Consider the following 13,079-nt stretch of genomic DNA (forward strand, 5'->3'; position numbering starts at 1 on the left):
ACCTGACCTTAAGCATTAATATTCAGATAATAACATGACCACTGCTCAATTACTTGGGGGCGGTGCCGTCACTGCCAAATATACTGACTGGTTTTCTAAAGTGCCAATCAGTTTAGACAATTGATTGGCAGGCTGGCAAAAGAAAAAAAAACTCACACAGTGGCTCACTTTGCGTGCCAACGTATCGGCTCTGCGTGCTACTCGTGCCACAGGTTCACCATCCCTGGTCTGTATTGTGTCTGGGATTCGAAGAAGGTGTACGAAATAATCTTATTTGTCAGAAATCATTGCTTAAATATTTGTTTTATGAAGTGATCTAACAGTGTTAATCCCACAGGTCAATTATGATGATGGGATCCTACTTGGAGACAGAGGCATGTAGGCATGTGGACCCTTCTTCATGACCCCATAGCCAGAACCAGCACCAGGGCACCAAGCACGCTTCAGTGTGGCTCTTTCAAAGACTCTTAACACTTTGAATAATGTTATTTTCAGCTCCTTCACTTTAGCCTGCTGCCAAGTCTGTCTAATGCCCATAGGGATTGTTAGCACATGTGTGGGACAGAGAGATACCCAATCATGTCCTGTTAATTTGGATACAAAGGTGAAGAAGCAAATTATATCAGAAAGGTTAATTAGTACACAATACTGCAGAACAAAAGAAAAATATGACAAAACAATAGACAGCTATCATCTCAGTCCATGTGGAATTACTACAAGGATGCAGGCTTAAATTGAGTGTGTGTGAAATTATTACATTGGGGTAAATACATAGCCTGTGTAATAATATACATTTAAAATGTTGGCATTTAGCTTATCTGTGATTTTGTATGTTCTTTACCAAAAATGTAGATGATTCTGTCTCTGGAGCGCTTCGTTAGAGGAGAAGAGAACTACTTTGGTGGTGTTCTCAATAAATCGTGCCCTGAGTTTTCCTTGTCCGCTTATCTATTGAGGGAGTACGTCTCCCCATCAGTACCAATACATCTTTTTCACCCTGTTAAACAGTTAGTGTTAGAGTTAGTGCCTCTGTGTTTGATTGGGTGAGTGTCCGCCATCAGTGTCATTGTGTGTGTGTGTGAGTATACACAGAGATCGGTATCAATGTGTTTGTTTCCAGTAATCCAGTATCTGTGTGTGTGTTGGTTTGCAAAAGCAATGTGCACATGTATCCACATGACAGCCTAAAACAGTGCCAATTGTGCTGTAGAGGCAGTGTTGCCAGATCAGAGATTAAATCTTTAAATTTCCACTCCTGTTTGAGAGGAAATGGTATCTCATTTTTTCTGAAGCTTTTCTTCACTACCCAAAACATAATACTTTTCCTTCTTGGGCTCAATCACCCAGTGAACCATGCACCCCCAACCCCCTTACCGGACCATTACTGCCATTGCCAGTATGGTGGTGTCATTACTATCACATTTTCATGTGTTTTGGTAATGATACGTTGTGGTAATGACATTTAACACTTCTAGGATTTCAGGGCTAGTACATATTACTGCATAAGTATCTCTTGGTAAACTTTAATGTTATCAAAACATACCATCTTTTATTTTTATTAATTTATACTAGTTATGACATGATTTGTAATGACACATAAGAAACATAACCCCATAATTAAAAATATTTACTTCACTTTTTTTCTTCGTAAGACATGATATCAAGAATATCCCTCCATCATCTCAGTGTGCTTTGTTGTGACTTCCTCATTTGCATGTGACCAAATAGATGCAACTTTATTTTTCTGTAGTTTGTGCATGGTGATGGTGATGAAGACAAAAACAGAAAATATCAAAAGAAAAAGTAGAAAAAATGGAAGCAAAAAAAGGATAATCGTATAACAGGTGCATGAAGGAAGAAAATTAGTTAAAGAGAGATCCTGTCCACACACTGTATTTAAGAAGAAACAAAGTCAACACAAATATATCATAGACACCACATTTGATTTCTTAGAGGAATGTGGTCTTGAACTGCTCCAAGTGCTCAAGTGAAGAAAACAGCAGCAGACTTTTCAGCAATTATGCTTTCATCCGGGCTTGTGTAGCTCAAGTCACAAAGATCATATTAAATTCCCCAGACCAGGGGTTTTCAAACCGGTCCTGGAGTACCCCCTGCCCTGCTGGTTTTTGTTCCAACTGAGGTCTTAATTGCTTAATTGAATCCTTAATTGACCTAACAATGCAATATAGCATTCAATGAAGTAATGAAGACCTAGGTTGGAACAAAAAGCAGCAGGGCAGGGGGTACTCCAGGACTGGACCGGCAAAACCACTGCCCCAGACAATGCATACAGACTTACTAGACCATCATTAAACATCAATTGGCAAATTGAATGTTATATTAGTGACAAAACAAATTAATTAATATAATTGATAACAAAACAAAATTAACAATAGTAACCAATAATGGTTAAACGATCATCACAATTATAAGCAAGTCAATATTATACATTAATAATCAAATGGTTAAATTGAAAAGCAGTAACATACCTCAGTTTCCAATTAAATGCTATACTGGAGACAAAACAAATTAATTGACTGCCAATGACAAATGCAATTGCTAATTATGATAATTGTTAAGAAATCACAATTACAAATATGTAGAGATTATTGACAAATAAACAAATACATAGATCATTAGGCTAGCAATACCAAACCAACTGTTAGTAAAATGCGGGATTTTGTAGGCAAATCATGTGTAAATTCAGCACTTCTGTGACTATAGGGGTCTGGTACTGATACCTCAGTGTTAGTTTGCTGATGTCTTTGATTACTGCATCTGTCATTGTGATAAAATTAAATCTGTAGGTTGCACTAGCACTTTAAGACCAGATTCCACAAATACATCAAATATGGTATCTATGATAATATATATTTGTTGACTTATATATCATCAAATATATATTATAGGTGGTCCTCCAGGGCGCTTTTGGGAATCCCTGCATTAAATTATGTATTTGTTTGTAAAAAAGAGAAAGCTGTTTTTTGTTCCAACTGAGCTCTTAATTATATAATTGAGCCAATTTGATAATTAAGAGCTTATTAAGAGCTCAATTATATAATTAAGGGCTCAGTTTGAACAACAAACAGCTTTATCTTTATATATATATAATGTCAATAATGCCAGTAAACATTATATATATATTAATAAAATATTTCTTCAAAATGCTTGTAGGCCAATTGAATCACCCAATCAAGACAGCATAAAGATTACCCACAATGCCTTGCGCGTGCGTGTGTCTAACGAACCATAGCGCAACAATGTGACGTCACAACGGATTTTTCGATGTATCATGTTTTGTGACCAATCCCAGGCATGAGCTGCCCGGAACGCAAAGATGTGAGTCACATCTTATTATTATTAGAAATACAATTTTATTACTCTTATTATTATGTCTGCTGAAATATGATAATGACTAGAGGCTGCAGGCAACTGTGAAACTGAAAAACTGGTAAAAGCAGAAATCATACAAGGCACATTTTGATAAATATTCCTCAAAGTATTGGGAAGCAGCCATGGCGAGTTTTCAACGTCTTGTGATCAAATATGTTAACGAAGTCCTTCAACAAACACTTCATTACATTTAAAGTTTGCCTACTGTTAAACCAGTAACAATCTCAAATCAGCTACCCTTTTTTATGAACAATTATAAAATAAAGAGCTCTGGTATCTTAATAGATGAGTAAATGCTTTTTGCTCTAAGTTTCGATTGTGTATTGGTTTGAAAAACAAACATACAAAAACACTTTTAAGTAGCTTTCAGCTGCAGCAGCTTTTCAGTTTGCAGTTACCTTCTCAACCTTATTTAGATGCTTAGTTTCATTTGTCACATTGATTACTGATGTGTACGTTATATAGGATTACAGCCTGTAAAAGCACAGTATAGCACTAAGGGTAAAACAGCTGCACTGATTTTTATTATAGCGCCTCACCGAGTATGTCCGTTTTCTCGTGTGTATCGTCGCATCGTACACAGTGATTCTGCACAGATCTGTATATACCATGTTACCAAAAGCTTGAACCAGTTTCAACCCATTGCTTATACCTTTTGCAATATGAAAGGATAAATTAAGAAACGGATGCATGTTCCAGTTACAAAACAATTCAGTTTAACTTAAGACCAATATGCAAATTAACACGGTGATCTACAATGTCAAAGTATATCACAACATGTATAATATTCAGGAGAAAAAACAATATACAAATTTAATTTTTACTGCAACAGTACAGCACTCTGAAAATGAGATCTACTGTTTCTTATTCAAGCTACATACAGAAACAATTTGGCATTCACTTAGAATACAGTGGGGGGAAAAAGTATTTGAACCCCGGCTAATTTTGTAAGTTTGCCCACTGACAAAGAAATGATCAGTCTATAATTTTAATGATAGGTGTCACAGGTCAGACTTTTCTTGTAGTTGGCCACCAGGTTTGCACACATCTCAGGAGGGATTTTGTCCCACTCCTCTTTGCAGATCCTCTCCAAGTCCTTAAGGTTTCGAGGCTGACGTTTGGCAACTCGAACCTTCAGCTCCCTCTACAGATTTTCTATGGGATTAAGGTCTGGAGACTGGCTAGGCCACTCCAGGACCTTAATGTGCTTCTTCTTGAGCCACTCCTTTGTTGCCTTGGCTGTGTGTTTTGGGTCATTGTCATGCTGGAATACCCATCCACGACCCATTTTCAATGCCCTGGCTGAGGGAAGGAGGTTCTCACCCAAGATTTGACGGTACATGGCCCCGTCCATCGTCCCTTTGATGCGGTGCAGTTGTCCTGTCCCCTTAGCAAAAAAACACCCCCAAAGCAGAATGTTTCCACCTCCATGTTTGACGGTGGGGATGGTGTTCTTGGGGTCATTCCTCCTCCTCCAAACACGGCGAGTTGAGTTGATGCCAATGAGCTCGATTTTGGTCTCATCTGACCACAACACTTTCACCAAGTTCTCCTCTGAATCATTCAGATGTTCATTGGCAAACTTCAGACGGGCCTGTACATGTGCTTTCTTGAGCAGGGGGCCTTGCGGGCGCTGCAGGATTTCAGTCCTTCACGGCGTAGTGTGTTGCCAATTGTTTTCTTGGTGACTATGGTCCCAGCTGCCTTGAGATCATTAACAAGATCCTCCCGTGTAGTTCTGGGCTGATTCCTCACCGTTCTCATGATCAGTGAAACTCCACGAGGTGAGATCTTGCATGGAGCCCCAGACCGAGGGAGACTGACAGTTATTTTGTGTTTCTTCCATTTGCGAATAATCGCACCAACTGTTGTCACCTTCTCACCAAGCTGCTTGGCGATGGTCTTGTAGCCCATTCCAGCCTTGTGTAGGTCTACAATCTTGTCCCTGACATCCTTGGACAGCTCTTTGGTCTTGGCCATGGTGGAGAGTTTGGAATCTGATTGATTGATTGCTTCTGTGGACAGGTGTCTTTTATACAGGTAACGAGCTGAGATTAGGAGCACTCCCTTTAAGAGAGTGCTCCTAATCTCAGCTCGTTACCTGTATAAAAGACACCTGGGAGCCAGAAATCTTGCTGATTGATAGGGGATCAAATACTTATTTCCCTCATTAACACGCAAATCAATGTATAACTGTTTTGAAATGCGTTTTTCTGGATTTGTGTTGTTATTCTGTCTCTCACTGTTAAAATACACCTACCATTAAAATTATAGACTGATCATTTCTTTGTCAGTGGGCAAACGTACAAAATCGGCAGGGGATCAAATACTTTTTTCCCTCACTGTAGGTATCTATTGAGCTTATAAATACTTTTTGAATCAGTGAACAATCTAAGAAAGACTGGGGAAGATACCAATGTGTGTTTGTTCTTGTGTTTTAATATTATAATATTTTAATAACCACAGAGCATTGCTTGTAAACTACAAAACACTTTCCTCTGTACAGTAACCCTTTCTTGACAAAGTAAACATGATGTTACACCTCAAGATTCATCAGCATTTACTGCATATTTTGTTTAACAAGCATTCCTTCAATCTCACATTCTTAAAATATGAATCCATACTCATTATCTGCTCTTCCATTTGCTTAGTTCACCATTTCCACTTTAATTATTTGCCCTGTTAATTATTGGACAGAAATGGCTTCACAAACCACACGGGTGATGCTGGGGCTTTATGATGGGAGGCGAGGGAAAGCTATTTGCTTGCCAGTGCCATAACCATTTATTCAGCTGTGTTTACAATTTAGCTTTGCCTCTAAAAACATCGCAAGGTGCAAAGTGCAATCGCCGCAGAAACTACAATCCGGAATCGTGCACAACCCACACAGAGAGGGACTTCAAATTATAGCAATACGTCTTGAGCTGGACTTCTGAGTGTTTGCAGTTTTGTTCATGTGTGTGTGTCACATTGTAATTACTTAAATTAAGGGTTAAATAAAGTAACTGAGAGCTCAGTTACTATTATTATTACTATTGTTATTGATGGTAGCATTAATAATAGCAGCTGTAGATCACAGTCAGTTCTCACACCTGAACGAATCCGGAGTGTGATTCTACAAATTGCTGTCGCCACAATGTCACTGCGTCCTAAATCCCCTCCCCACTGGCCGGTGCAGGTACGAGAGGCGCTCCAGGATGAGGCAGAGAGGGTCTTTGCCTCTGTGGAGGAGGAGCTGGGGATCAGCATTGACGTGCTCCGTTCCTCCATAACTGTTCTGCTGCTGAATCACGAGAGCGCCAGAAGGCAGGTGTGTACCACTCTTACTGTCAGGGCTGAGAGAGGGCCGTCACAGGGAGGGCGTTAGACACCGGCTCGCTGTGATGACGTTTTACAATTGATGGTCACTCTACAGCACTCTGATGGGCGGTGTTATTGTATGTTTACAGTGTTATTTCATCCACATTGTTTATTAATAATAATAATTACAGTTGGATAACCTCATGAAAGGTACTAGGACACTTCGCACTCACCTAGTACTGACAGTGCACTTTCTAGATGCCAAATATATTGTTTGCATTACTGTTGCAGTACGATTGTGTAAATCTTGTGCACTTTTCAGCTCTGTGTTTTGCTCCTGGCAGGCCAGGTTCAGTACAGTTTCTGTGTAGCTGATTTCCAGGAAATACTATTTAATCCAAGGCCACATAGAGAACAAAATTAGAAGTCTGTGGTAAAGTTTGGGGTATGTTAGTAATCCCACTGATGTCCTGTAGAGTGTAATGTTCAATATGATAGTATGCTAGATAGTATGCTTCTAGAAAACACTTAGACTATTCTGTCTGACTGGCCGTCTCTGGAGCGCTAATTAAATCAGACCCTGAGTTTTCCTTATCTGCGTATCTATTGAGGGAGTACATCCCCATCACTACCAATACCAATTCCGTGTTTGTGTGTCCGTTAGTTATGTGTCAGTGCGTGTGTCCATTAGTTCAGTATCTGTGTGTGTCCCTTTAGTTCAGTATGTGCGTGTGTCTAGTCCATCTGTCAAGTGTCATTCCTCTCCCCGCCCTGTCGGAGTCTCTTTGTTTGTCTGTATTCATGCACATTTGTACTTCGATCCCACCGCGTTCCAGAACCCCAGCCAGACCCAGATGGTCACGCTGTTGGAGGAGATTGACGCCCTGTTGTCCAAGCATGCACAGAACCTGAAGCGCACATCTCGGACTTGGAGGAGCCACATGGACTCCTTCATCCTCGGAGAGCTAGGTAAGATTTAAGGGACAGTAGTTTGTGACCAGTGTGGACATGGAGAGCTGGTAGCAGTTTAACTCCATTAGTACTGTGTTCAGATCTGTCCCATCACAGCTGGTGCTCAGAGTTTGTCCATCCAGTCATGTTTCCTGATGTCTGCCTGCTGGTCAGCTGACTCTCCATTATGGGCCTCAGTTAGGTGTGTTGATGAGAGTCAGAGTAACATACTGTACATGAAGCTAATCTTCTCACTCACAATGGTGTCAAAAAGCCCCATAAACGTGATGATGGAAACACAGGCTCACACTGTTAGCTCCCAAGAAAGAGTTTCTCAGTCCCAACACACTGTCTGCGCTCCCCCAGACTGTCACTGCAGCTGCTCTGTACTCACATCTGCTTAACATCCCTGAACTTTCTCACAGCTTGTGCTCCATCTGAAATGAGTGTGGACAGTGTCCAGGAGGAGGCCGATGAAAGTGTGGAGGAGGAGAAGGAAGAGGAGGCCTACGAGAGTGTGGAGGAAGAGGAGGCCGACGAGGGTGTGAAGGAGGAGGAGGAAGAGGAGGCCTACGAGAGTGTGGAGGAAGAGGAGGCCTACGAGAGTGTGGAAGAAGAGGAGGTCTACGAGAGTGTGGAGGAAGAGGAGGCATACGAGAGTGTGGAGGAAGAGGAGGCCTACGAGAGTGTGGAGGAAGAGGAGGCCTACGAGAGTGTGGAGGAAGAGGAGGTCTACGAGAGTGTGGAGGAAGAGGAGGCATACGAGAGTGTGGAGGAAGAGGAGGCCTACGAGAGTGTGGAGGAAGAGGAGGCATACGAGAGTGTGGAGGAAGAGGAGGCCGACAAGGGTGTGGAGGAGGAGGAGGAAGAGGAGGTGGATGAAATGGAGAGGGATACACCAGTAGAAGAGGAGAAAGAACTGAAGGACAGTCCGGAGACACAGAGGAACATGTCCTCCGGCCTCCAGGTAGAGACTCCACTGATGGCAAGTTTAGTGTCTGTGTGTCAGAGCAGTGTCCATGTAGTGTCTGTTAGTGCATCTGTACCGAACTGTATATACCCTCTCTGTGCGTCTCTGTTGGCGCATTGCACATGAGCCCGAGACCTACGTTACATTGAAGCAAACTTATTGTGAAAACGAGTTCTGTGATGTCAACAGTGTCTTTGGAGAGAATGCGTTGAGATCTTGTGAGAGAGGAACATGTCCTTTTCTGAAAACTAATTTTTCTGTCACTGGCCTGTAAGCATGCAGGGGCGTCTGTGTCTCTGTGCCACTCAGCTGTCAGTCTGTCTGTCAGCGCACCAGTCTATGTCATTATATATTTTCTCCTCTCTCTCTTTCTCTCCTGCAGAAGATGAGAGAGACCCTGACACGGCTCAGGACTCTGTGGTGTGACAGGGGACAGCAGGAGGAGGCCCAAAAACAGCGGGAAAAGAAAGAAGCTGAGCAGGAGGGGCAGATGGGCCAGACTGAGAAAAAAAAAAAAAAGAAGAAAGGAATATCTGCATGGGTTTGGAAGTGGATTTCCAAAGATGCCTGGCAAGAATTCCATATTCAAAAGGAAGAAGAGTCAAGGGCAGATACAAGTGTCCTGGGTCGGGACCTTTTTCTACAGCTCTCCTCCGAACCAAACAGTGATCTGTGACTCCAGATTTTGAAGCCAAGTAGTCAGGCTCTGTCCCCGATGCAGAGATAAGAGGAAGGTATAGGAAATCTTATTTATCAGAAATCATTGCTTAAATATTTGTTTTATCATGTGATCTAACTGTGTTCATCTCATAGGTCCTTATGATGGGATCCTAGCTGGAGACAGAGGCTAAGCATGTAGACCCTTCACAGTCCAGTGGACATATTCGCCTAGATGAGCTAAGTAATGGTTGTTTTATTATTATTATTTATTTATTCTCAGACAGCCTTAGCCTGGACAACTTTCAAAATATAAGAGCAATGCAATACTCATTATACCGAATGAGTCCCGTTTCAGAGGCAGGGTTAGTATTCTGGCGCAGGAGTACCGGAGAGAGGTCTGGAGGGGATGTACGGAGAGATGAGGGTAGAGGTGCAGTCTGGTCCAGACAGTAGTAGGTGAGGGTCAGTGTCTTGAAATGAATGCATGCCAGGATTGGGAGCCAGTGGAGGGAGCGGAGCAGTGGAGTAGCGTGTGCGAATCGGGGCAGAGAAACACCAGGCAAGCTGCAGAGTTCTGGATGAGCTGGAGTGGGCAGGTCGTAGCAAGCAGGCCGGCCAGGACGGAGTTGCAGTAGTCCAGACAGGAGATGACCAGGGACTGGATGAGCAGCTGAGTCGAGTAGTTGGTGAGGAAGGGACGGATTAGGCGTATGTTGCTCAGGAAGAATCTACAGGTGCATGTCAGCGTGGTGATGTGCTGGGAGTAGGAGACCGCAGGATCGAGGGTGACTCCTAGGTTCTTATCGGAAGAAGAGAGTGGATGAGGAAGACAGGAAAATCTGGGTGTCATCTCCATAGAAATGGTAGAGAAACCATGGGATGCGATGAGGGGCCCAGGGAGCGAGTGTAGAGAGAGAACAGAAGGGGGCCCAGGACGGAGCCTTGGGGTTCGCCTGTAAGAAGAGATTGAGGAACCTCGCCATGTCACCTGGTAGGTCCAGTCGTTGAGGATGGAGGAGAGCAGTCCCAGAGATTCCAAGGTCAGACGGGCAGGAGAGGAGGATGGAGTGATCGACGGTGTCAAATGCTGCGGAGAGATCAAGGAGGATGAAGACTGAGGAGGCCGCCCGAATACAGCCAAGGGAGTCAGTGACTGCCAGGAGAGCAGTCTCAGTGGAGTGAGCTGTGCGGACACCAGACTGCAGAGGATCAAGGAGTGAGTGATGGGAAAGAAATGCAGAGAGCTGGTGGTGAACAGCTCACTCAAGGGTCTTTGAGAGGAAGGGGAGTAGGGAGACAGGGTGGTAGTTCTGAGGAGAGGTGGGGTCAGGGGTAGGTTTTTTTGAGGAGTGGGATCACTGCAGTTTGTTTGAAAACAGAGGGGAAGCGGCCAGAGAGGAGTGGAGTAGAGTTTGCGGGGGTTATTGACAGAGGATTGGAAAAGTGATTGGAAGTAAGACTTCTTAGCAGAGGTGAGGGAGGAGGAGAATGTGGACAGTAGACAGATAGGAGTTACAGACAGATGGGAAAAACAGTCAATGGGATTTAAGAGAGTGAGAGCAGTGGAAGAGGAGACAGAGCGGAGATTATGGTGGAAGGTGGGAGTAAGAGGGGCGAGAAAGGCATGAAGTGTGGTCTGAGATGTCCAGGGGTGTCACGTAGAGTGTCGAAGGGAAGCAGCCTCTTGAGGAGATGAGATCCAATTGGCGGCCTGCCCTGTGAGTGAGGGGAGATGGGGAGAGGGAAAAGTTGAAAGAGTGGAGGAGGGGAAGAAATCCAGCAGAGTGGGAGGGGTTGGAGAGGTGGATGTTGAAGTCTCCCAGGAGGATGTAAGGGGAGGAGGAGAGAAGGAAGTCCAGTTCATCCAGAAAGGATCGGGAGGGCGGTAGAGAACCAGAAGCAAGAGGTGAGTTCTTCTGCATGGAATTCAAAGCTGTGTGTCGAGATAGAGGAGAGAAAGGGGGGACAGAAAAGAGGAGAGAAGGGCAGAGCAGCGGCCCTGTCCCTTCTCCCCGCCAAGTAGGAAAAGGGAAGTGGGACAGGACAAACAGAGAGGACAGGGCAGCAGGGGTGGTTGAGTTGTCAGGGGAGATCCATGTCTCGGTGAGAGTGAGGAAATCCAGAGAGTGGTGGGAGGCGAAGGCGAGATGAAGTCGGCCTTGTTGGAAGCTGAGTGGCAGTTCCACAGACCTCCTGAGAGGGGAATAGAGGGGAGGGAGTAGGAGAGGAGAGGCAGAGATGGAGTTGGAGAGATTAGGGAACCGGTGGTGAGCAGGTGACTGCCGAGAGGCAGGAGAGAGCAGGACAGGAATGGGAGAGATGGTCATAGCTGCCTAGTGTTGATGTGTGGAATCTCCTCACCTGAGACCCACAGCTAGAGTCCTTGCTCTTTGGCAGCGGGGCAGCTATGACCATCTCTCCCATTCCTGTCCTGCTCTCTCCTGCCTCTCGGCGGTCACCTGCTCACCACCGGCTCCCTAATCCCTCCAACTCCATCTCTGCCTCTCCTCTCCTACTCCCTCCCCTCTATTCCCCTCTCAGGAGGTCTGTGGAACTGCCACTCAGCTTCCAACAAGGCCGACTTCATCTCGCCTTCGCCTCCCACCACTCTCTGGATTTTCTCACTCTCACCGAGACATGGATCTCCCCTGACAACTCAACCACCCCTGCTGCCCTGTCCTCTCTGTTTGTCCTGTCCCACTCCCCTTGTCCTACTTGGCGGGGAGAAGGGACAGGGCCGCTGCTCTGCCCTTCTCTCCTCTTTTCTGTCCCCCCTTTCTCTCCTCTATCTCGACACACAGCTTTGAATTCCATGCAGTAGAACTCACCTCTTGCTTCTGGTTCTCTACCGCCCTCCCGATCCTTTCTGGATGAACTGGACTTCCTTCTCTCCTCCTCCCCTTACATCCTCCTGGGAGACTTCAACATCCACCTCTCCAACCCCTCCCACTCTGCTGGATTTCTTCCCCTCCTCCACTCTTTCAACTTTTCCCTCTCCCCATCTCCCCTCACTCACAGGGCAGGCCGCCAATTGGATCTCATCTCCTCAAGAGGCTGCTCCCCTTCGACACTCTACGTGACACCCCTGGACATCTCAGACCACACTTCATGCCTTTCTCGCCCCTCTTACTCCCACCTTCCACCATAATCTCCGCTCTGTCTCCTCTTCCACTGCTCTCACTCTCTTAAATCCCATTGACTGTTTTTCCCATCTGTCTGTAACTCCTATCTGTCTACTGTCCACATTCTCCTCCTCCCTCACCTCCGCTAAGAAGTCTTACTTCCAATCACTTTTCCAATCCTCTGTCAATAACCCCCGCAAACTCTACTCCACTCCTCTCTGGCCGCTTCCCCTCTGTTTTCAAACAAACTGCAGTGATCCCACTCCTCAAAAAAACCTACCCCTGACCCCACCTCTCCTCAGAACTACCGCCCTGTCTCCCTACTCCCCTTCCTCTCAAAGACCCTTGAGTGAGCTGTTCACCACCAGCTCTCATCATTTCTTTCACATCACTCACTCCTTGATCCTCTGCAGTCTGGTGTCCGCACAGCTCACTCCACTGAGACTGCTCTCCTGGCAGTCACTGACTCCCTTGGCTGTATTCGGGCGGCCTCCTCAGTCTTCATCCTCCTTGATCTCTCCGCAGCATTTGACACCGTCGATCACTCCATCCTCCTCTCCTGCCCGTCTGACCTTGGAATCTCTGGGACTGCTCTCCTCCATCCTCAACGACTGGACCTACCAGGTGACATGGCGAGGTTCCTCAATCTCTTCTTACAGGCGAACCCCAAGGCTCCGTCCTGG

The 13,079-nt window shown here is 45.1% G+C and overlaps 1 protein-coding gene across 3 annotated transcripts; it reads left to right on the forward strand.

Annotated features, from left to right (window-relative positions):
* The first annotated feature begins 3,294 nt into the window (after positions 1 to 3,294).
* Positions 3,295 to 9,946, forward strand: LOC136755261 (probable serine/threonine-protein kinase kinX). 3 transcript variants are annotated; one of them, XM_066711730.1, is made up of 6 exons: positions 3,295 to 3,339; positions 6,572 to 6,703; positions 7,530 to 7,662; positions 8,070 to 8,629; positions 8,997 to 9,348; positions 9,428 to 9,941. In XM_066711730.1, the coding sequence occupies exons 1-5, from the start codon at positions 3,316 to 3,318 to the stop codon at positions 9,288 to 9,290; spliced, it is 1,143 nt and encodes a 380-aa protein (XP_066567827.1). In that variant the 5' UTR covers positions 3,295 to 3,315; the 3' UTR covers positions 9,291 to 9,348; positions 9,428 to 9,941. The 3 variants fall into 3 exon arrangements, with proteins under 3 accessions (XP_066567827.1, XP_066567829.1, XP_066567830.1); XM_066711732.1 differs by having other exon boundaries at positions 8,070 to 8,611; positions 9,428 to 9,936; XM_066711733.1 differs by lacking the exon at positions 3,295 to 3,339 and adding an exon at positions 3,376 to 3,451 and having other exon boundaries at positions 9,428 to 9,946.
* The last annotated feature ends 3,133 nt before the right edge of the window (positions 9,947 to 13,079 follow it).

This window comes from Amia ocellicauda, chromosome 8 (genome assembly GCF_036373705.1).
Source record: "Amia ocellicauda isolate fAmiCal2 chromosome 8, fAmiCal2.hap1, whole genome shotgun sequence".
Classification (NCBI taxonomy): domain Eukaryota; kingdom Metazoa; phylum Chordata; class Actinopteri; order Amiiformes; family Amiidae; genus Amia; species Amia ocellicauda.